This window comes from Zonotrichia albicollis, chromosome 3 (assembly GCF_047830755.1).
Source record: "Zonotrichia albicollis isolate bZonAlb1 chromosome 3, bZonAlb1.hap1, whole genome shotgun sequence".
NCBI classification, from domain to species: Eukaryota; Metazoa; Chordata; class Aves; order Passeriformes; family Passerellidae; genus Zonotrichia; species Zonotrichia albicollis.
Window position 1 is genome coordinate 6,275,406 of NC_133821.1, and position 25,217 is coordinate 6,300,622.

At 37.9% G+C, this 25,217-nt stretch overlaps 1 protein-coding gene across 5 annotated transcripts in view; it reads right to left on the reverse strand.

The window, feature by feature from the left end:
* The window catches only part of SUPT3H (SPT3 homolog, SAGA and STAGA complex component), a 255,319-nt gene that overhangs the window by 111,262 nt on the left and 118,840 nt on the right, over positions 1-25,217 (reverse strand). For all 5 annotated transcript variants that reach the window (XM_005490363.4, XM_074536525.1, XM_074536527.1 and 2 more), the window contains exon 3: positions 17,334-17,418. In XM_005490363.4, coding sequence (XP_005490420.1) covers positions 17,334-17,418 — 85 coding nt within the window. The remainder of the gene's footprint in view (positions 1-17,333; positions 17,419-25,217) is intronic.

A 25,217-nucleotide genomic window follows, 5' to 3' on the forward strand; every position in this document is an offset into this window, starting at 1 on the left:
GGATATGCTGTGAAGAAAAAGCATCTTGGCAAAGCATTTCTAATGTCATTTTGGATTCAGTGCCACGACACATCTTTTCCAGCTTGCCTGAAGTACTTCTTGTGGAAAACTCCCAAAACATACAGCATAAAAACGTCTTGGGTTCGGACAGCTTTATGTTGATTGCTGGGCTCTAGCAAATACTAAATACAGTAGTGATAGCATCTTAATTCTTAACTTCTTCCTTTGGTTAAATTGTACAACTTCCCAGCTGTTGGGTCTCTAGAATATTCCTGCAGTCCTATCCTATACTGAATTTTCTCTGGATACACCAATTTTATCAGGAAGACACTCCTGCAATGAATGGTGCAAGCATGTCTTTCTTGGCAACAAGGAATGAGCTTCCCTTGCCTGGATGCTGGTTGGCAGGGAAGAGCAAAATATCCCAGCTCCTTAAATTCATTCTTCTTTCATGGGTTAACAGCAGTGACTGAGGGAGGAGGTCTCTAGCTGAGACATCACAGTGAAGTGATTAGATGATTTTTGTGTTAGACCACTTGATGCATCTGCTGAACATTACCTCAATGCCTCGTCCAGGTACTACTGACTTAGAAAGGGAAAAGCCCTGAAATTCCAGAGAACTCCAGGGATGCTTGCAGGAGTGCACCCTGTAGCCCATTTTTCTGGTGATCTGAGTGAAGGAAGGAAACAAAATCTTCCTTTAGCCCTCCAGAGAGACAACTCAGGCAGGGACCATCATTTGTCCAGTGTAAGGACTTAGCCCACACCCAAAAACATCTCAGGAGCTGTCAGGTAGAACATGGGGGGAACTGAGGCAGATTCCTCAAATTCCACATAAATGCACAACCTCTCTTGTCAACCAGGACATAAAGTATCTAATTCTAAATATTTTTATATTTTTTTCAACTGCCCACTCCACCAAATACATGTATAACCATCAGTCCAGGCTTGCACAGCAAAAAAAAAAAAAAAAAAAAAAAAAAAAAAAAAAAAAAAAAAAAAAAAAAAAAAGAGAGAGTACTATCCTCTGGCACAAAAATACACTTTCAAAGAACAACCAAGGACGTAAGAAACTATATTTTCCATCAGGCAATCAGATCTTCCCAACAATGATCCTAGCGTCACTGTAAGAGCAGCTGTGTTCAGGGTGGCTGCAGAAAGACATGGATATCTACAACTAATATGCGATAGATCCCTTCCTTGAGTGCACCAAATTCCTGGTCTACAGTCAGCAAAACAGAAGTGAAATCCACAATCCAGTGCTCCAGAGCTGACTCCTGCCTGCCTTAGAGGGATCACATCCCTTGGCAGAGCCTGGCTGGGAGTTCCAGCACATCTAACTACTAAGCACTAAGAAACACTAATTAAAGTGTTTCCTGCCCCTGAGAAGGGCAGCAACTCTTGCATATGAGCACAGCCCTGTCTCCTATACTTGTATTACTGAAGCATTTGGAAGTTTAATAAAAATTGGGATTTTAAATGGCTTGTGACAGGTTAAGATTAACATCCTCCTACTGCAATTGCTTAGAAGCAGGGAACTGGCAAGACACAGACTATATTTCAACCAGACAGGCATGTTTCTACTGACAGTGACAGAAACATTTCCACAAAATAGCCTCCTGCTGTCTCCAGCACTAATGAAACACACGGCATACGGCGGCAGAACGGCACTACATTTCCCTCAGAATATGAAATGCAAACTCTGCCTTAACCATCCTCCAGAAATCCACCAGAGCTACAACTTCTGTATAACATTAAGTCTTTGTTAAGTTAACTGCTGGAGGGCCTAACGGCTCATAAAAAAACCCCACCACCTCCAAAAAACACCCCCAAAATTATGTCATGAAGAACAACTTAAGATGGAAATCCAGTCAAACATAACTCCTACCCATCACTTGTGTGTATGGGGTAAAAAGGGCTGCAGGCCCTGTAGCTGCAAGGAAGAGCAAAATAACTAATTAGGTCTATGAACAAAGAATATCCCAATCCTGGTCTCCAAAAGAGGTGTTTGTATGTTTTCACGACTGCAAGAACACATGTTTTACACACAAAATGGATAATGGCGAGGTGTAAACCTTTCACTTCCATGATCCTGAACTGCTGATTCAAACATATACAGTCTTGCAAGACAGAGTCTGAAGCAGCTGTGGCAGCTTAGTTTTACTAGACCATAGTTATGCCAAAACATCCCAACGAGGGCATGGAGTCATTTGAGGTCCTTAACTCGAAATTCTATTATCCTCAGAGACATTAAATTATACAGTCAGTCTCCTTTTCACTTGATTACTTATTTTTGCTATATATCTATTCTGGTTTTTTGTTATTTCTAGCATCCAGCTACATGCTATTGACAATGGTGAGTCTGAAACTGCAGTGTTTGCCACCATACAGTCAGGAAAAAAGGACATTGTCACACCAGGCTGAGAGTCCAGGCTGAGAGATAGCCAATGACAAACACACAAACAAAGCATGCAATGTGGACAGTAATAGTCTCAAAAATTCAATTGGTATGAGCATTTTTGCAGATATCAAAATAAATGGGAACTGCAATTGGAATTTGGAAGAAGATAGTATTTGTTTCTGAAATTAAAGTAAGTGCCTTCTCTTCATAAGAATGTATAGGAGAGAATAAAGTTTAAAATATTGACTTTATTCTAACAGGGAGGATTGACATAATTTTTTTAATGGATGCCACGAACCCACCAGGAGTTGGATCTTCATGACCCTCGTGGGTCACTTCCAACTCAGGATGTTCTAGAATTCTATGAAACAATATAGCAGAGAATTGTGACAAAAATGCAAATGTGTAGCAATAATGCAACAAGTCCACTGTCTTTAAAGCTTGGGTGTTTCTTTTTTTCTTTTTTTTTAAATAAATAACTTGTTTTTCCCTTCAGAATTAAATTCACTGAATCACAGAATGGTTTGAGTTAGGAGGGATCTCTGGAAAAAAAAATCCATCACTAAATCAGATTATAGATGGATATATCTAACGTTGAATTTGTTCACTAGGCCACATTTGGTGCTGTATTATAATAATGAAACAGAGCTAAACCTGCAAAACATTTAAAATCACTTTTTGTAAATAATGAAGTTCACCACTAATATGAATTAATTACCATTAAAAATGAATAAACAAAACCAGTCAAGCTTTTATGAGACCCTGCAGCTATAGCTGAAGCAATAGATTTATAAAATGTAAGCTGAATTTTTTAACCACAAATAATCACTATTAAGGATTAATTTGGATTAAATGCACATGTGAAATATATTAATACTTTAATCATGAATGCTGGACAGAACCTCGAAAATAGGTATTTCTATTGGGAAAATCATATCACTTGAAATAAACAATTTTGCATGTAAGTACTAAGCAATATTTCAATGATCATATAGAAAAATAATAACATCAAAAGATGTATTCAACAGTCTTATTTTATGGCACTCACTCAGCACGAGGAGCTCTCAGGTTCAACTTTACATTCTTCCAGCAAGTAGAAACTTGAATATTGGTCTCTCCTCTCCAGGGCTGTTGTCCTATACACAGGACTACCAGCTAGACAAGATTCCTCTTCATCTCAGTAGATTGTTACACTTTCAAAAAATAAGCTTTTAGTTTTGTTCTGATGAAAAAATAAAGCAAATGTTGAAACCTCTAAATTTTTCAAGGAAATGGAATTTTTATTTTCCAGCCAAACACAGTAATTACAGAGGCCTCTGAGCTGGACACAAACCCTGCAATGCTTGAGCAAGCGTCTGAATTTTAGGCTTGCAGTACTTGAGCTGAAAATCAAGCAGCATTTGAATCAAGACTAACAGGAATATAATAGAAATGCCACCACCTCCTATTGTAACTGCTCACATACTCACAGATTTGAAGGAGTTTCAAATGTATGGATAAATATTGGAAAAGGCCCAAAATGAACACAAAGGAAATTCAAGTCCTAAAAGCTATACCGGAGCAATCTGAAAGGCTTGTTTTAAACCTGTTAAAGGAAGGAAATTCACAGTTAAGACTGAAAATCCTGGCTGGAGCTCCAGCCTTCAAATACATACATTGCCTTGCAGAAACAAAAAGGGATAGGCAAACCATACAAATCAAGACCACAGTGTCAGACTGGATTTCCAGTTTTAACTATGATTTGTGACATATTAGAGAACACTTTATTTCATTCTGTTTCCATAAAGTTGTAGCTCTCAGATGGACAGGCCAAGAACAGTCAAACTAGCTGAGGGTTTATTATAGCAGCAAAATCACCACCTTGGTGATTTTGGGTATGAATGGATTTTTTTGCTACAGGTCCATAAAAAATAGGAAAAACTAATAGAAGAAAGGAAAAAAGGAAGATAAAAACAAAGGAAGCAATACTTGCAGAAGGCACAGCACTAGATTTAACAAAAGTTGCCCTTTCCAGTATAAATCACTCTGTTTTACTTCCCACAGAACTATCAATCATAATATTCTGTGCAAGTATTTTAAAGCAACTTCTGGTAGTTTGCATCAAACTTTGATTAGGCAGTTACCCTTAATTCTTCAAAAATGGGGCTTAATTTAATAAGTAATTGTATATAAACACATGGATACACACCCATTTATATGTATATATTTAAGAGCTTTCCTGAACAAAGGCCAAAATTAGTTTGAGATATGGCTCAGATGACCTCTTGAGGCTCCTTCCAGCATAGTTCTTCCACAGTTCAGAATGGAAATTCCAGAGCAATCAGGGTAAAAAATGTGTCATTAACCAAAAGGAAATGCTCAATTTATAACTGGCATGCCACAAACTCAGTGTGTGGAGAGGCCAAGGACCAGCCTGGTTAGTGGGGACACAGAACAGGCAAAGTCCTAATAGAGGTGTCAGAGCCATTACACAATTTTTGGGATGTCATGAAGCTCACTTGTGACCTGTGAGCAGGAATGACAGTGAAATTCAGAACCAATGTGAGGATTAACCAGTTATTATTACAAAGGGGTTTGAAGAAAACAGGTGCTGAGTAAAAATGCTGTGTATTAGTGGGATGACTAATAAAAATGGTTAGTTACAAGGAGCAAGATTCTAAAGCAAGGAGGGTACCACAGAAATCCAAGACATCTGGGGAGGAGTGTCGGTGTAATAAAATGAAAACAAACCAACTCGTGTTATTTGGCAATCCCACATGCGAAGCACTTGAATTTTACACTTCTGGAGCTTATGTCATCATTGAGCCTCCACCTTACACTCTGAGAAAGCTGCAGTTTAGAGAACTTCTATTTTAAAGCATATATAAGGTGGCAAGGAGGCAGCTATTCAAGAAAAAACTATCCTATTTAGTCAAGTCACTAACTGGGACACTGTTAAACTGTTTTACACCAGAAATGAATACGCCTCTTCCAGCATTTATAAGAAGGGATGTAGAAACTCACAAATACTCCTCGAGACTTCAAGAACCTTTGCTACAGTTAGAGATTGCAAGTGTATTGTGTATTAAAAAAGAAATGATCCACGCTTTTAAAATATCATCCATAGCCCTCCATAAATCCCCAAACCCTTCCCATTAATGGTTACTGTGTGATTAATGTTTGTACTGGGCCATTTTAATTAGTGAAACAATTCAGAGTTCTACCTTAAAAAGCAGCTTTGTGAAACTGCAGTAGTTGCAGAATATTTCACTCCTGGGCTTGATAAAACACTAAACCAGAAACTGCTTTCAAATAACTGCCTGCCACAGCACTTTTAGCCAACTTTTGCACCTGGTGCTGAGAGGAAAAGCCAAGTGAACTTTCACTCACTTGTTGCACGTCAGCTTCAATGCAATGTCTTTCTTCTGTTGTGTTTGGGTTTCTAACTGGAAGAGACAAGTAAGCTAAACTAGCAGCCAATCAATCCCTAAATTCTAAGAATGCAATAAAATTTGATACCAATAAATCTTTTCTTTTAACAGCCAAAAGAGATTAACAAAGGTATTTGAAATTTTATCCTCCTCTGTACTTTCAATAGGACGATTACCTGACAACCCTGTTGAATCAAACAGCAAAATTAAAAGAGACACAATTAAGCTTGTATACACAAGGAACAGGATATGCATTTATGCATATCCCTAGTAGGTCCTCCATTATATATTAGCCTTGATGTATTTTTCTTCCTCTTACAATAAAAGTTATTACACCTTTGGACTGTCAAATAAAAATTCAATTGGCTGAGACACGGACCGTCAATATAAAATAGTTTTGCACAGCTTCCCTCTTGCTACAACCAGTCAATTTTTTTCAGCTCTGTCATTAATTTGTTTCATTACTTGAGGAAAATCCACTTTGTCTTCTTTGTACTTTCATTTTGCATCAGTAAAGTGATCCATTTTTATTCCCAAATTTGGAATGCTGATGTTGGCACAAGATCATCAAAGACAAAAATGGTAAACAACCTAAAAACACATTCAAGAATTAGAGATGATAAAAAAGTAGTTGCTGAGTATTGTGAGAATGATTGTTAGTAACAATATCTGCTGAGCATTTTGAAGTTGATATACTGGCATCAGGCTGTGTGTCACTACACAAGTGCTCATTATGGATCTATATATAAGACATATGTTTGCTTGTTTGTTATGGTGCAGAAATGCCAGCATTCACATCCCCATGCGTATGATACTGTCCACAGAAGAAGCATTTGTCACAAGACTTTCTGTGTTACCATGAATTCTTTCCTAAAATGTAGAATCTGTCTCTTCCCTTTCTTTCCCATCTTGTGCTCTCCTTTACACACAGACACCAACGGCCTCATTCCACCTGTTCCATCATTATCCACTTAAGTTTCTCTGGCCTCATCTGAAATTCAATTTGGAAGTAACACATCTGCTGATTCTCATTCCATTTACTACTTCTTGATGACTTCTCTGTCATCAGCACTTAATGTCCTGTAAAGCTACTTCCCAAACTCATTCTCCAGATCAGACCTTCTGCAAGCACCAATGCACCAGCCACAGCTTCTCTTTCAAACTCCTCTGCCTCTTATTTCAATTATTCCCATTCTCTTGCTACTGAACATTTTGAGAAAGTGTCATGGGAAGCTCTTCCAAACTCTTTTCCACTACAAGGTTGTTTTCATCTTCTTTTATCCCACTGCTTTAAACAACCCCTTGCTGCATCTCAGGCTTTGCATTCCTTATTCACAACCTGGGTTCCACTTCAAGCTCGATAATTCTTCTGCTACAGGAAAGAAAATAAGCATTCCCACAAAGCAGCTCTTAGTTTTTGTTCCTAAATATCTTCTCTTGTCATAAATCTTTGGCCTTTTTCCCAACTCTGACCCACCTCAGAAGCTGCATCATATCCTGCCCACTGAGTTTTCAATTTTTCTTTGCTCTCTGGTACTTTCCCTCACTATGTAGAGATGACCTCAGTCTATCCTCTCCTTTAAAGAAACTGTATCTCAATCCAGCCCCAAATCTTTTCTGATTTGTTTCTTTCTCTTCATCTATTAAAAAACATATACTATGAAGTTTTCAGCTAATGCACAGACTTCTAACTCTGTCTTGGATCAGCTCCAAGGTGACTTTTAAGAAATCCCATCCCTTAAAACTGTTCATTTTGGAGACACTGTGCCTCTCCCTAGCCAGAAACCTGGGCCTGAAGTATGTCTTTATTTTCTCTGACTTTTCTACTGCTTTTAACTTTGTTAACATCTTCTGCCATCAGAGAAGTTCCTGTTTACCTCCTTTCCTCTTGCATTGCTTTAAGACTTCTGCCTTGGGGGAGTTCTCTCTCAGTTGGGAGCTCTGACTAAACATAGAAATCTACATCTGAGCTGGTCACCCAAGGCATAATTTATACTCACTAGACAAAAATCACCCTTCTGGGTCCAAATTCACCTCACCCTGAAATAAATCACAGAAACCATAATTGGTTTGGGTTGGAAAGGGCCTTAAAGATCACCCAGTTCCAACACCTTGCCATGGGCAGGGAAACCTCTGACCATGCCAGGTGGCTCCAAGCCCTGTCCAGCCTGGCCTTGGACACTTCCAGGGGTGGGACAGCCACAGCTTCTCAGGGCAACCTGTGCCAGGGCCTCACCACCCTCACATTTAAATGCCTGAGAGAAGCCAAATAAATACTATAATACAAGTAACATTTCTCTCTATTGTCACTCATTATTTCTCCAATAAGCAGACTATGATTCACAGGAATATCAACAACTGATAACCAATAATTTACTGAAGTACCTCCTATGCCATGTTCCCTCACAGAGGTACAATGCCTTTACTCAAGATATAACAAAATGGGCAGTCTGGGGACATAGTGACAGGACAAGAGGGAATGGCTTTAAAGGGAAAGAGGTGGGTTTAGATTAGGTATTGGAAATAAATTCTTTACTGTGAGAATGGTGAGCCATTGAAAAGGTGACTTTTTGGTGCATTTACTAGAAAAGACTTAAAACCAAAAAGGGAAGAACCCTCAAATTAAAGTGAAGTTTAATATGCATTTTCTTTGCCTGTATAGCTTTCATTTTTCTATGGAACACATGAGTAAAAAAAAAAAAAAAATATACTTTTGGATACAGTTGTACAAAATTCCTAATATATTACTTTACACAATGGAAAGTTCTTCTGCCAACATACAGCAAAATCTCAGGTAAGGCAGAGAGTTAATTTTACTCTGTTGTCATCTTTGTCAGGAATGGGTTACAGCCCATACTTGCTTTGCTCTGTTTATTTGCAAGTCTGAGATAAAAGACTGTTTGTGCAAGTTTTTGTGTGCAAGTTATTTTCTGTCTACTCAAGGACTGTGCAGCCATCAACACTCCTATCAGGTAGAACTCGTGGCTTGAAGATAAAAGAACACAGAAATAAAAAGCATCGACATCTCCCACAATTAAATAAATACTGATCTAAGGGTTTCTGCTTTTATCGCTGTTTTTCTTGGCCAGTGACACTTACAGACACAAAAGGACTGCATTTGCCAAAACTAAAGCACTTAAATTTCAAGAAAACACATTTTGCAGCGCTTCAAGAAGTAAAACAGCTTCTGCCAAGTTTTGCAGTACTTGCTCACTATTTGTATTTCCAAAATAAAATTGTTTTGAAAGATGGTAACACCTCTGCCTTCAGCTACTGTTTCCTTTTGCAGAAGAACCGAACTGGAAGATGTTGGAAAAGGTGGAGAACTTTGGTATCAACAGCTGTCTTATTAATAACCAAGTGCAGTATTAGAAACTCAGGACCTCTGAACACTAGGTGTCAGTGTAAGAAATGGAAAAATATCAAAAACCTGTTGTTTCCAATCAGGTGGATTAGCTAAGAAACCAGAAGCAGCTGTGACCACACTTCCTTGTAACTCCGTAACACTGTTAACAAGCCAATCTTCCTAAAAAATGTTATTCTGAAACTATCAGGTTTGCTTCAAATCAGATAAGGTGATCTAAAAATTACAATGAATTTGCTCTGTTAACCACTCTGAGATGACCTTTAAGGTTTATGAGTTACACTTCAAGACATGAAGAGTTTTCATTACTCTTGTTCCACCACAGATATCCATAAATCAATTTGTGTCCTTCACAACTAAAAGTTTACAGGTTGCCTGCTTTTTTTCCTTTTTTTTCCCCCTGCAGAATCAATGAAAAACTACATATCTATACCAGAAATACAGCTAATGCCTGAAGTCACAGAGGTGAGATGTCTCTCACTTCACTTAAGAAGCCCAGATTTTAAATGCACTGCCAGAATTTTAAATAACTATGTTGGACATGAAGAATCACACGTTTGAAGTGCCCATTTATCTCTCGTGACACAAAAGATGATCTGGTGTCACTACCTCAGATTTAGAAAAACACGTTTGTCATATTTGTTTACTTTTATGTTTTACCATTGATAAATTTCTGATGCTTTTCATTTAATGTACTAATTTCTGTCAGAATCAGAATACTAGGCAAGATGGATCTTTGTGTGCAGGACGGACTTTACACACATTTTCACATAATATTCCATTTATACCATACAAAGAAGTTAAAGAAAGAATGAAACCCTGAACATCAACTTTCCATTTGGCTTCTGGAGCTTGGAATCTAATTATGTTCCTCAAAATCATAATCAGAATATTGATTTACCAGAGTTCACCATATTGAGCAATACAAATCTAATGATTACTCTTAAATTCTTAAATTCTTGTTTGTTTGTAAGTGACATCAATAGAAGTAGGCAAAGACCCTGAACACTGCATCTGTACACTGACTGTCCCTGCTCAGCTCAGCTCATCCAAGGCCTCAACAGCTGTTAATCTCTTCCATTCTCCTAAAATTTTACATAAAAATTAAATAAAGGATGTATCTGTGTTTTGGAAACATGGGCTGGGTTCAGCTTATCAACTGTTTCATAAGAGCCCCAGAAGCCAAGGGAATTGAGTACATATATATTTAGGAATGCCACAGATTCCAAAGCCCCCATGAGTGAAATTTCATACCTACTTCATTCCTCTAGCCCAACAGCCTGAACAGGAATTTGATGTGTGAAGGGTGGTAAAAACAACCACGTAAATATAGAGACATATATTCCTATACATTTACAGAGCACATAAATCCATGACATTGTTATTAAAGGCCCAGTCTGATACAGAAAGCCAGGAAATACTGGGATTATTGCTGCCTGCACTACCTTCAGTCTTTATATTTTATATGTTACAACACGATCTTTTAAGCACTGATGACTTTTTGTTTTCCATTTAATCTAGTCAATGCTTTGGATCTTTTTCTTCACTATTGAACATGCTAGTACAACTTTGTAGGTACAATTATTCATTCCCTTGTTTGATAATTTAGGGTTTTAATAACAATATCCTAGTCTCTTTCCACTTGTAAGGTCAGTGAAGTTCATCACCACTGGATGCTGAGCAGCATCTGTAGATGACCAGGCAAAAAGCAGCAGCCCTGTGTTAGAGCACATGCTGACCCTGCACAGAGATCCATGGGAAAAGAAAAAATCTGACCAAGTCACTAAATTCTCAGTCTCAAGAGAAAGCAGAGAGAGAGCCCAGAATCCCTAACTGGGACTCCTGAATCATCTCCTGAAGTAAATTCCATCCTTGAGAATAGATCTGAATACGGTGAGCAAGGGGCAGACAATATTTGAAAACATTCTACAAACTAGAAAACTCAGGACACGTATTTTCATATACATTACCATATAAATCTATCATATAAATCTAAATATCATATAAATCTAAATACTGACCACATTTAAATGCTGCAATTGCACAGGGAGCAATTACCCACTTGCTAGATAAAAAGCCCCATCTCTCCTTTTCCATCCTACATGGGGAAATGAAGACAAACTCACAGGGCTGGTACCCAGTGAAATTTTTATACTACAGACTTATTTTCCAGTTTGATTTCTACAGGGCAGGTGTGCCATGCGTTTGCTGCAAATGTATGCATGTTGTTTTTTCAACTCTACAGTAGGAATAGAATGATTAGGGGAAGGATTTCTCCCAGATGGTTTTTGTGAAATCCCTTTATCCCATCCATGTAAACACACAGCATGTTCCAGCTTGCTGGGCTGTACATCCACCCTGTGACTTAGTACAAAGTCTGAATGTTTAGTTAGCCAGAAGATTGTTTCCATCCTGTGATTCATTAGGTCCCTATGGTACCCTCGACTTCCTTTATTTTGTACAATCACAAATTATATTAGTTTGTCTTATTTTGATAACCCTTTTAATTAATGTCCTGCACAGGAAACTTTATAACTGTTTTAAAACAGACTCATAAAACAAGGACTTTTCCTGTTGCTGGGGTGGTGTAAGTGACAGTTCCACGTAACTTTGGGATATCAGTGGGCAATTCCTGCCTATGAAGGAACTGATTTCAATTAGTTCCTTCTTAAAAGCAACATCAGAAATGTTACAATTATGTATATAAAGGTTACAAGTCGAACAGTTCCAAAATGTAGTAAATAAACCTGGAGCTGTGTGAGGTTACATATACTGAAGTGACTGATCCAGTTTGTGAACAAATAACTACTGTGATTTAATTTTAAAAACCCAAGAACCTCTACAAGCAAAAAACCTGTAAAGGACCAAGAAAGCTTTATCCTTGCCTCTGTTTAAATCTCATTCTTCCTATTAGCCTCTCCCATTGTCACAGTCATTTTCTCTGGAAGGGCAAGTGAAGGTGAGTTTTCCCTTCTTCTTTTGTTTTAAACTGCAATGAAAGAGTAACAGCTGTAGGAATAAGGCTAGGAAGAGAAGAAAGTACACCATGATCCAGAAAATATACAGCCCTTTGAAAACATAAAATTCACACTGCTTATGATAAATAACTGTATTTTGTAACAGTAAACTTATGCTTGTCTCTGTACTTTCACCATTCCTTCTCCTAGGAAAAGTGGCAAATGACTACCCAATCTTTACTAAACTCACTATAAAAAGCCATTTATTCCACAGGATGGATTTACCACAGATCTATTCAGGACTCAGGCACACTGCTGAATCTCTGCCTCTCACTCTAACTTTTCTACCTATGAATTACTGCTTCATTTTAATATAATCTGCACATGCTAGTATAGACTATTCACCTGCTGACCTGTGCTTTGTGTTTTGGTTGATACCAAAGGACTGATTCTGAATTAAATGTTGTGTGTATAAGAGAAAATTTATTTCAAATAGTAAAAACAACAACAACAAAAATTATCCATGCATGTTCATTTATACATATATATAACTCAGGGCCCAAATCATGTTCCTAAACAGAAAGAAAGAGTGGAATATTAATAGCTTTAGGTATCAGCACAAGTTGTATGAAATTAAAAACCATAGGAAGATAAAAGTAAATGACAAAAGAAATTCCAAAAAGTATCACGTACAATATGATTTTTGGCAATTGAAGTTCCTTTAAGTTGACACTACTGAACTCTAAAAAAAGGCAGCCAAGATTGTCTGACTTCAATCATTTGACATCAATTGGAGAGAACAGAGTCTACCTTCCAGGAGACACACATTGGATGACAGGGAGCAAACCACAATTCTATTAACATGAATTCTACCATTCATGACCATCTTCATAAGGACTTACCACACATTACAAAGAATTACAGCAGATAAAACATTTAAAGGATGCAGTCCAAGGCTATTGTGATGTTCTGTTGGCATGCCTCTGACAACCACTCTTTCAGGAACAGACAGGGTTACTTACCTGCATTTTTTGGTGTGCTTGTGTGTAATTTACCTATTCCTTTGTTGAACTGTGTCCTACTGCTAAAATAGCTTCCATTTTTTAAAAACAAATCTAATCTCTTCCCAAAAGCTATTTGATATCTCTGAAACAAAATGTAAAGGACTGAACTTTAAATCTAGTGCTACACTGAATAACCAAACTCTGTGAAAACAGGTGCCTGTACTACCCCTGCCATAGTGTGCCTAGAGGATAAACTGTTGGTATTTCATTCTGATAACAAACACCCAGCTAATACATTGTCAGCAGAAGGAAAGTACTTCGTTACCAGCTCTTCTGATTTAACAAGTGCATAGTGATCTTATTGTCCATTTGCCTTTGAATGTGACATCTGAAGCATGAACAAGGAGCTATGGCCCTATCAAGAGAAGATACTAATAATATTTCACTTTTAGTATTAGTCTAATAATATTACATTTTCTTATGAATCAGCCCAAAATGATAAAAATTTTGGAGAGAGATGGTGAAGGTGAAGATGGACTTTTTCATAAATATTATATAAAACAATTTCCAATTTGTTTTATATCTGAATATGTGCAAGATTTAGGCTATTTTCATGGCAAACCTCTAAACGGTAGTTTAATGATGAGCAAAAATTCCTATTCCATTCCTCTTAATTACAGGTTTGTTTTTGTTTTTGTTTTTTTACACAAAGTGCTGAATAATATACATTTGTCCTAAAGGAGGATCTTCAAGTTTCCTTTCTAAGGGTTTAAATAGATATGAGTAAGTTATTGCACAAGATCATGCTTCAAAAACTTTTTAGTGCACATGAAGATTGTACCAGATATGATGGAAGAATGAAACAGAAGAGGTCTTTTTCCACTTCAAATGGTCAGTAAAATTTAAAGGCTTGTCCCCTTCTGATTAACACCTTTTGCACTCCCTGTTGAACTGTTTTTGCAGGCACAACTTTCCTTGTATTACTTATGCCTAACCATAAAGAAAATACAGCTTTGATTGGAACCTCTAGTCACAGCCCACATAAAGAAGTACAGTTTAAGGGTAACATGAAGGCATCTATAAATTCCTTAAACAGTTACCTATAAATGAACATTTAGATCTGTTACCAAATACTATTAGTCAACAGTGAACTTGATTTCAAATTAAAACTTAAATTCATTGTGCTTATCAAATACATTGTGCTTGACCAAAAAATGTACAGAACTTTCTAGTGTAGGGGCTTTATGATTTTCTGTTGCTTGATATATAAAAACCAAAAGGTTTAATAATTACAATATAAGCATAAAAAATTCAAACTCATGACACAAATATAATGGAATTTATCTCTCACCTTTCATGCCTGTCTCCTAGATATTCAAACCTAAGCCAGCTGTCAAAGGATTAATTTCTTAGTCAGCTGAGAATACAAATTCCTAGACAGATACAAACCCATTCAACTCAGATAGTAATTTTAGGATGAAATGAATCTTCCTCTGGAGATGCTCATTTCCTCCTATACATTGCTATATACTTTTAGTAGAATTTTCCTTTATGCAAAGCAGTGTGCATGTTATGCAAAATACACCCAAGAATGGATCATAAAATGTGATGAAGACTCTTAAAACTCTGCTTTCCAGGAATTTGCCTTGTTAGTGCACTCATCTGCTACAGCAGCCGGACCTCATGAAGTGCACAGTGGTTTGAAGCAGTGACTGTATAAATCTGCTCAAACCAGACCTTGATTTAATAGAGTTCAGATCAACTCTGAAAATAGGAAGCTGGAACTATAAAGCTGCAAGATATCAGAAGTTAACCAATCAAAGGTAATCATGCTGGAAACTTATTTTTTAATGCAGAGGCTCAAACCTGGACTTAATCAACAAAAACAAGCTCTTCTTACAAATGCTTACTATGAAAGATGTGTGCAACATGCCAGCTTTATTGCAGGTATAAAAGTAATTTCTACAGTTTCGCTTTATACCTGTATTATGGATGCAAAAATGGACATGAATTAAACAAGAAATCATTAAATTACATAGTGAGAACTAAGTAGTCCATTAACATGAGCAATGTGACAAAATCCAGGTGGTAAGCAATAAATTTACTTCTGCAGTCAGCTTCATTTATAAAAAATAGCATTTTTCTAGTACTGGGTAAATACCAGCAAAAACACCTACAAGTAAAGTGAAAAATTCACATAACTGCACAGAAGCTCAATAAGGATGTGCAATTGAGGATGACAAATGTGCAAAATTCCCTATCAGAAGCCTGGGGCATGTAAAACGCTACTGATTTAAGAGTTCCGGCATGTGAATGTCAGAGGTCAAAGCAATGAGCTATTAAAGATACTTTCACTTCCTCAGGAATAAAGTGCTGTCTTGGGCTGGGAGGGGAAAGGTTAGAAAAGCTGTTTATCTGCCGCTCCATTCCCATTCTTCCTTCTGTCAGGAAATCCTACAAGCTCCTGCACCCCACGCAGGGTTAACCCTGGGTCACATCCAGCCCCCGAGTAAGTTCCCGGCTTTGATTAAAGTGCAAAGACCACATGGCCACAGGTTGCACTTTCTCAGCTGCAGGGTTTGGTAAAGCTCAGCTCAGCTCAGCAGGACAGAACAGCCCAGACTCCAGCCTGTTACTGCTGAGAGAAGAGCGAAGCCGCAGCCACCAGTTTGCATAAATTACAGGGGTCATTAACAAAGAGAAAATGTTACTTTGTCAGAGCTAAAGCTGGAATAAGAACTACAAATACATGCCCAGCACAGAGTGTTTAACCAGCGGGAAACCTACAGAGAGGGGAGAGACGTTGTCCCCTCCAAGGAGCCACGGGGCATGTTCAGGACAGCCCAAGCGGAGTGTAATAAGGAAAGAATCCACAAAGATGCCAGGAGACTGTGGAGACAGGGATACACTGTTGGCCTGTAGAAGTATGAGCAGAAAGAAAGTGCCTGGAGTTGGAAGGGATGCCAAGGCATTTGCTGAGATGCAGGAAACTACTGAACGGCTGCTGGATTAGGTGCAAAGCTGAAGGAAAACACCTGTTGCAGGCACACAGTGGGCAAGGGGAAGTCTGATTTTAGTATATTTCTATTAAAAACATAAATGTCTTATATGCATGAATATGTAGAAATATATATAAAATGTATTTTTATACACACATAAATATTTATAATATGTGCTGTATCCCATTCTGAATTTCATCATTTTACAGAAGCATTTAAATCTAGTTAAATGTAGTACCAGAATCTACCTTGAAACTTAAAAAGCCTTGTCATTGCTGAAAGGGCTCATTACAAAAAAGAGGTGTAGGAACTTGCAGCTCAAAGCTCTAGCTTATCCAAGGACTCACCAGATGTAAATATTAGTTATAATATGTATTAGTATAATCTATATACATTAGTTCCATATAATGTCCGTTCCCACAGGTGCTGGTAATTTCATTCCAATCACAGAATCATTAAGGTTGGAAAAGACCTCTGAGATTATCAAGTCAAACCATTAACCCAGCACTGCTAAGAGCAGTAAACCCTGTCCCTCAGTGCCACATCTACATGTCTTTTCAGGGCTATGATAAGAAAATCACACTTTTTATGAAGTTACAGGTGGCACATGAGATTATACATTTCTATACAAAAGTATAGTCATTTGTAAGATAGCAAATTCATGCCATGGTGTAAAATACCATGATTTATTAAGAGGAGATTTATTTACTAAAATATAGAGCAGTTCAAATTTAGAGTTGTTTGTGACAGATGTGATTCAAAACAACCTCATTTGTATAGCACTTTCATGGGCTTTCAATATATTAAAATACTCCATATTTTGGCATATTTTTGACAGAAATCAAAACATCTGATGGAAGGAATATTAAGACATAAATTCTAAGTAAATAATGCATTAACACAAATAATAGAACATAAATTTTTAAAAAAAGACAGCAAGGCAGCCTTTAGAAAAATAGCCATTTCTTCTAACAATCTAAAGTTTTTTTAACAAAATCCCATCAGCTTTTTTCCCAGGGTTAGGTGGGGTTGCATATCTGGTTCTACAGATCACTGAGACCAGAGCATCATCCTCAGTTTCTGTGTACTATTTGTTCCTAAACTCTGCACAATCCGTTATTAGCCATTAGCTCACAAAAATATGATGTGGATTGAAAGAATTTTAGAGTGCAGGCTATTTTGCCAGTTATGTTCTTACCAAATTTATCAGCTGAGTGTGAACAATGTCTTCCACCAGAATTGCAGTTTCATGGAGTGGCCTGCGAGCATCTCCCAGGGAAAACCTGAAACAAAGAGGTTTATTGCAAGGTTATGGAAATTAGTTAAAGAGAAAAGAAGTATTGGTCTTCTGAAAGATAAAAAGAAGAAAATATTAACAATAACAATATGGTTAATACACTTGTATGTATGGAAATGGATCACTCAGCCTGGTGCAAGGATTATAAACCAAAATCATGGGATTAGTGGAACAAAAGACTGCACGATGTACACTAAAGCATGTACTGAAAGACTGAGGAAACAGGAAAATCCAGTTTGTAGGAGCATTTTTGTACACCCCTCATCAATAAATAACACTGGAAAACCTGAAACAATGGATGACAAGATTTTTGCCTCAGTCTCCACTGACAACCTCTCTTCACACACTTCTCTGGATGATCTTTAATGTCCTTTCCAGCCCAATAAATTCTATAATTCTATAATTCTGTGAGAAAAGAGCAAGCAAAACTGCAGCATGTGCACTACTAACTCTGATTTTGAAGCTCCCTTTACTTACAGAATTACCAAATAACGATTTGAAAAGGTAAAATGCCAACAGGTTTTTTAGCCAAATCTAAATGCTAGTGCTAAGATGTGGAAGAAACAAATGAAGAGTAAACATTTTTATACATAATAATATACATGAGACTCCTAAAAGTCTACACTGCAACATGAAATGGCAGAAGATCATAAAGAGATTATAGTGTTCATGTAATATCACAAACAAAAGCCAAGGTGAGGCCAGCAAGGAACATAAAATGAGGAATTGTGACAATGGACTTTGGAAGGCAGTTTTTCCTCTTCCTACTTTTCTCATACTTCTTTTTCTGCTATTTCTTCTTCTCTAAGAAACACCGATCTTACATCATTCTAGAGAAAGACAATTCCTACGCTGTTTAGTATTTCCTTAGAACATTCCTGAGAATAAAACACTTTCTCTCCTCTTAAAGCTGAGTTTTTAGAATACAAAAACTTGCACAGTAAAATACATTCATTGTAAATTAAATAGCACAGGCCAACAATAACACTATATATTCTTATAAAAAGAGTGACATTTTATTTACAAGCAAGACTCAAATCTTTATAGGTGACTGAATACATAAATTATTTCTTCACAAAAGTATTAGTCTACCTTGCAATATAGTAAAACACTATTTAATCTATAAACAACGAAAGAGCTCTTTAATAGGGTTCTTTTCCTTTATCTAATAATGAAATTATTTCCAGTGTTCGGCAAGCAGCATTCCAAATTCTAATAAATAAATAAATAAATAAATAAATATCAGCCTGACTTGTGTAAGAGCCCAACAAGAGCTACTCAGGCAAAATCTGAGCATAATCCACTGCACAGCACTGGTCATAGCATGAGGAAATCACACTCTGTATTTGTCCCTTATAATTTGTCTCTCCTGTTGGGACTATCAGCGTCTCAGAGACACAGTTACGTTTTATAACATGCTTTACATTTCTAAAATGAGCACAACCCAAATATTTTTTTCTCCATTATGCAGGGCTGCACATGCACCTGGATTAGAATGTCAGGCACCTCCTAGGACTATAAGGACAGTACAGCAATGTACCCAGAGACTATTAAATATCTTATAAACTGCAAATACATGGATATGATATAGGAAATACATATAAAGAGAAATATTTATTATCATAGTAGATTGGAAGATTAAACAGTATTTAAACCATCAGAGACTCCAAAAGAGTGCTCATACAGGATAAAGCTCAAATTTTTTTTCCCCTTTTTTTAACATAAGGTTTGTAAGTTAATGAAAATGACAATTAATAGTTGGTTTTAATCACACAGGGCATATAAAATCAAACAGAAGAGTTCTTACAAATATAATATACTGTTTATTCTTAACTGCTGGTCTATTTTTTAAAGGTAATTATTCTTTCTTTTTAAGGCTTCAAATACAGAACAAATCAACTATGCAAGACAGTAGTAAACACCTGGTATCCAACAGTATCAGCTTAGATATACATTTCTCACATTCACAGTTTTACTCAGCACCCCATATATACAAATTAAAGGGTTTTGGGTTTCTTTTCCAAAGACAGCAAAGTGCAAGAACCAAAATTTGTTTCTGAGGCAGAATGCTGCCTCTACATTGAGCTGCCCTCCTCATCTGCATTCAGAAATCTCTCTCACAAGTATTTCACAGTTCCCCATATAGAAGGAGGGGCAGAGGTGTTGCAATCATGATGCTACACATTGATCCAAAAGGAGACAAACATCAAATCTTTTTTGTTCCATTTTGATGGACCACTCAGGGTAAGGGGCAATGGGTTCAAACTGAAAGAGGACAGATTTAGAAAGGTACCAAGAGGGAATTCTTCCCTGTGAGGATGGTGAGGCCCTGGCACAGATTGCCCTGAGAAGCTGTGGTTGTCTCAGCCCTGGAAGTGTCTGAGGCCAGGCTGGACAGAGCTTGGAGCAACCTGGGATGGTGGAAGGTGTCCCTGGCCATGGCAAGGGCTTGGAACAAGATGATCTTTATGGCCCCTTCCAACCCAAACCATCCTGTGGTTCTGTGATAGACAGAGTTGATGCTGAGATGTGAAGAAAGGTTAATATCAACTGCACTTCTTGACTTAATAGAAAATCAAGTTCCAGATGCACCTACTTTCTTCCTCCGTCACTTCCATCCTTTCTACCTTCCAAAGCTATTTCTATCTCAGTTTGCCTTCACTGTTTTCCCACGTAACTTCTGCCAGCTTCTTTCCCACACACAGAAAACTAGATACTGGCATGGTGGTTTCAGCAAAAAGCAAAAACCACCACACCCACCCACAGCCGCTTCCTTTTCCTTTGCAATGGATCCAGGATTTTCAGACACTAAAATAAAAGTAAAGCTTCTGTATTCGTTAATTGTATTTGTATAGCATTTGATATGGTTCTTGATTCTAACATGCTTTTAGGACAACATTCTTTAAGACACCAAACACAGCCTTTTTTGTGTCTTTCTGCTACCAGAGGTAATATTTAGAAATGCACAAGTAGCTTATTACTTTAACTCTTTCTTTTTTTTCCCTTCACTTTTGCACTGTACCTCTCAACAGCAGAATAAAGGCTAAACTACAAGTCAGATGGCTCAGATTTTACCAAGTGGCAGAATACAAAGAAGTTTAAGAACTAAAAGAAAACACTTTCAAAAAAAAGACCCCCAAATTTGGTACCCTTGCTTCTGGGAAGTGAAGCTGAACTTGATGCTTTAATATAAGTTATGAATTTCATTTCACATGTGCTTTGCTTTTATGGTTCATGAGAGTCTTTTAAAGAACCTTCCATTCACTAGATATATTAATAAGTCTTCCTATGAAACACATAAAAATTCTGTTGAAAATAAAAAAAGAGCTGTTTCTCTGCAGGTAAATACTGAAGAGGAAATATATCAAAATACAATGTTAGCAGAGCATCAAAGCAGCAAAGTATTATGGAAGACAGTCCTGGTAATAGAAGCATCAACCCATTAGACACGTCCTACAATAACAAAGCCTTCTTAGAAGATCCTATTTCAAAGGTTTGTCTGTTTTAAGGAAACATTTTTACAAGGGGGGGATCAACTTACCCAGATTTTCACAGGAGGATTAAAATAGTAGCATGGAGAAAGAAAAGACTGCTGCAGCGCTTTTATTGTTTACTTTTAGCTTCTATTTCTAATTTATTTAAGTTCCTGTAATGATGTTTCCAGGCTCTTCAAAAGGGTAAATGTCCAAGCCACTAAGTGCCTACATGAAGTATCATGGTACTATGTGTAAACATGCTTATACTTGGCACATGCTAAGGTCCCACTGCTGCTCGTGGTGCAGGGACTGACATTTATAAGAACTTCAAAATGGACAGCTACAGAAATAGATAAAGCACTTTTTGCTATATTTTTAGGGGTTTAAGTGCCTGAGAAAGGTATTGGGGCAGGCAAGGCACAGGCTTGGTTCAAAGCCCCTGATGCAGAGCTCTCCAGGTGGCCAGACCACCAGGAGAGCAGACTGTGGAGACAGAGAGCTCCCGTCCTCCACAGCCCCGAAAAGCTGTCCTGGCCAGAAAGGAACTATAACCAGGGTGGCTGGGAGTGCACTGAGCTAGAATAAACAGTTTCCCTCACTGGGGTTTCTACTGAGTTCACACCGTAACAGGGCTGCCCCAACGCATTCAGAATTTACCACCTCAAATAAATGTGATGAATCCAGCCTAGGGAAAGTATAAAAGCAGCCAGGTAGTCTGGTGGGAAATATGTGCTGCTTTTTTTTTACCTCTTCTAGAAATCCCCAACAACTCTCCTTTTCTGTTGCTACATAAAGGATGAGCACGTGCCCAGGTGGGCAAGCAGGCCGATGGCACCTGGCCTCTGTCAGCAGCAGCGGGGGCAGCAGGACCAGAGCAGTGATTGTCCCTGTGCTGGACACTGCTGAGGCCACACCTCAAAGGCTGTGTCCAGTTCTGGGCCTCTCACAACCAGAAAGACACTGAGGGGCAGGAACACGTCCAGAGAAGGACAAAGGAGCTGGGGAAGGCTCTGGAGCACAGGTCTGAGGGGGAGCAGCTGAGGGAGCTGGGAAAGGGGCTCAGCCTGGAGAAAAAGAGGCTCAGGGGGGACCTTCTCACCCTCTACAACTCCCTGACAGGAGGGGACAGCCAAGAGAGAGTCAGTCTGTTCTCCCAGGTAACAAGGGACAGGATGAGAGTAAACAGCCTCAACCTGTGTCAGGGGAGGTTTAGATAAGGCTATTAGAATAATTTTCTTCACAGAAAGGTTAGTGAGGCACTGGAACAGGCTGCTCAGGGCAGGGGTGGAATTACCAGTCCTGGAGAGATATAAACGATTTATAGAACTGGTTCTGAGGGACATGGTTTAGTGGCTGACCTGGGAGAGCTGGGTTAATTTTTTGGACTCAATGATGCTAGAGGGTGTTTTCCAATCTGAATAAATCCATGATTCCATGATCCAAACTGCCATAGGGCAAGCAAATACTTCTGTCTCCTCAACACAGAGGGACTTACCTGCTCCTGCCTACAACCAGACTGGGACTGTGGATCACAGGGATCCCTGTGCCTGCCATGCCACAGTGACTGAGAGGGTGCACACTGTGTATGTGGGAATGCAGGCCATGACCTGGATGAGGGATTTGGGATCCACATAACAACCTGGACATAAATCTGGGCTGCATGTTGGAGAGACCAGAGGGCTTGTGTTGGTTACTGGAGGGACCAGGAGGTCCACAGCAGCTGCTGGGGAGGCAGTGGGGTTTGCTCATGAGACCCACTTGCTTTGTGTGTCTCTGCAGGGGAGGACTGAGCTCGAGACTATTGGATTTAGCAATGACCAAGGTGTGAGTGCTCATCATGTACAGAACCAGCTGATTCACTGTTATCAAACCTAAAACCAGGCAAGGATCCCATAAAATCACATAGGATAAAGCAGCTACCAGATACATTTGGACTGGGTAATATGTGGGCTCACATCTCCTCAGTATCGTAAGAACATACAGCAAATTTGTCTTTTGTCAGTTGTTTGGCAGAAATGTACCTGGAATATGCAGCATATTAATTCTTACAGATGTTTCCATATTATAAGGAACTGTTCTCTGAAATATATGAAATATTGGAAATCTGACAGCCAGTTCATGATAAAGAAAATCAGTTTCACGGTACTGGGCACAAAAAAGTCACGAAGACTTCCAGCAATTTGAACATCTGAAGGATAAGAACTGCAAATGACTGTAAAACAGGTAAAAGAAGTCTTGGAAAATCAGTAATACAGTACCTTGAAGTAATTCACTTACATACCAGACAATGCCAACTGTGAAGACAAAGATAAAAATGTGGAGAGTCATCAGGTCCCTTAGATGACAGAAAATTAGGAGATTCCTCTGATGAGCATGAGAAGGAGCCTGCCATTGCAACAGACAACCCAGAGAAAATAGCATAAGGATAGTACCTTTTTCAAAGTCTCAAAATCTAAAGATAACTCCTGTCTCTGCCTTTTTTTTTTTTTTTTTTTTTTTTTTTGCCGTGGCTGCTGCTGAACAAATTAGGCAGAAGTAAAGACTGAAAGGAAAGAGATGACTGGTGCCAAACCAGAGAAGGACACACTGTGCAGAGAGCAGAAAAGGAAAGAAAAAAATCCAGGAGGAAGGAACTTCCCTGAGTAAAAGGATGGTTTCAATAGGGGAAAAAGAGATAAATAATCAAGTCTCAAAATAATTTCCATTTTATGTTAAGATACTTTATATCAGAGAGAGGTGAGATTGCTGTTTTTTAACTTCTTTCCCTCCTAATACTGTCTGTAAACTTACTGAGACATTATTTTAAAAAGCAAATTATCTTGCTTGCTATATTGTCTAAGCTAAAGACAAAAGAGAACAATCTAAAGCACTGAGTTATGCTAACTAACCACCAATGTCTACAGCAATACTGAAAAAGCACTGGAGTTTATATTGTTATTTATATGTTTGTCTGCTTATCAGGTAACTTCCACTAAAGCCCTTTTAGAAAGAAAAGGTAATAATTCCATCAGAGTTCATAGCTAATATATTTACCTGCTTGGATTAATGAAAACAAGTATGCAGAGGTTTCCCACAATATGCTGAGCATAGTTCTTTACCAGGATTTAGTTCAAGTATGATATGTAGAGTCAAACATCTCACTACCCTGATGATGTGAACAGCAGTAACTCCCCACTTTCCAACTTCTACAAAGACTAGAGATGCTACAGGAAGTTACAAAACTAATTACCACCTATTTATGCAGCAAGTGGAGACATCCTACTGCCTTATTTAAATGCTATAATTTTAATTCAAAGAATTTGATTATTAAACTATTGAATCTTTACTACAAGAAACTCAGCTAAAGGAAAACACTTCTCAAATGTGTATGGCAATGACAAGAGCAAGTACAGGAAGAACTTGAAATGTCAAATACAAAATGAGGCTTTTTCACTCTAAAATTAAGCTGTGGTGATGTCTGCAAATATTGGAAAAGCATAAACAACAAGAAAAGAAATGTTACATACCATTTAATTATTCAAAAGTACATAGTGACACGTAAAGGGATAAAATTTAGAAAAGGAACATTTAGAACAAATTGGAGAGAAAACATCTGAAAACAAAAATTAAAACCTTCTGAAATCATCACAGAAGGAAGAAAATCTTCACTGCAGGAGACACAAAAACTAAGCTTAGCCAAGAACAGGGGAGTGGTCTTGTGATGCTAAACAAGTACACAAAGGAAATCTTGATTATGTAAATAAAAATAATTTTAAAATAGATACAACCCCATTCTATTACAGTACATCAATTTCAACTCTATGTTTAGAGTCTGAAATAAAGTTCATTGATGCTTGTAATAATTAAAATTCTGAAACCAATAAAGGACTACATGATGAATAATTATTTTGAGCCTACTGAAAACTTCATAATGCTTTCTTAATGGTTCCCTGCAGATAGTTCTTGATTACCAGGTAGTTCTTGATTACCAGGATGGAAAGCACCATCCAAACGAATCATTGTTCCCCTGAGTTAAGACCTAAACAAGGCAAGACCTTTGTTAGAGCAACTTTGTTTACCTGAAAATAGAAGTAGTTTGTTGACACCCTGAGTTTTTAAATGGTGAGGTCTGCCAGGCAGCAGGATTAACAATGCCTAGCATCCTGCCAAATGAAAAGTCCAATTCTTCTCACAAAAAGACAAACCCTGCCCTCAGTTACGCCACCATAAATCAAGAATAACACAAAATCCTCAGGGATAAGTTTCAGAGACGCTGAAGTCTCCCAGCTCCATGGGAGGTCATTCTGTTTTGACTCAACAAAGTGTTTTA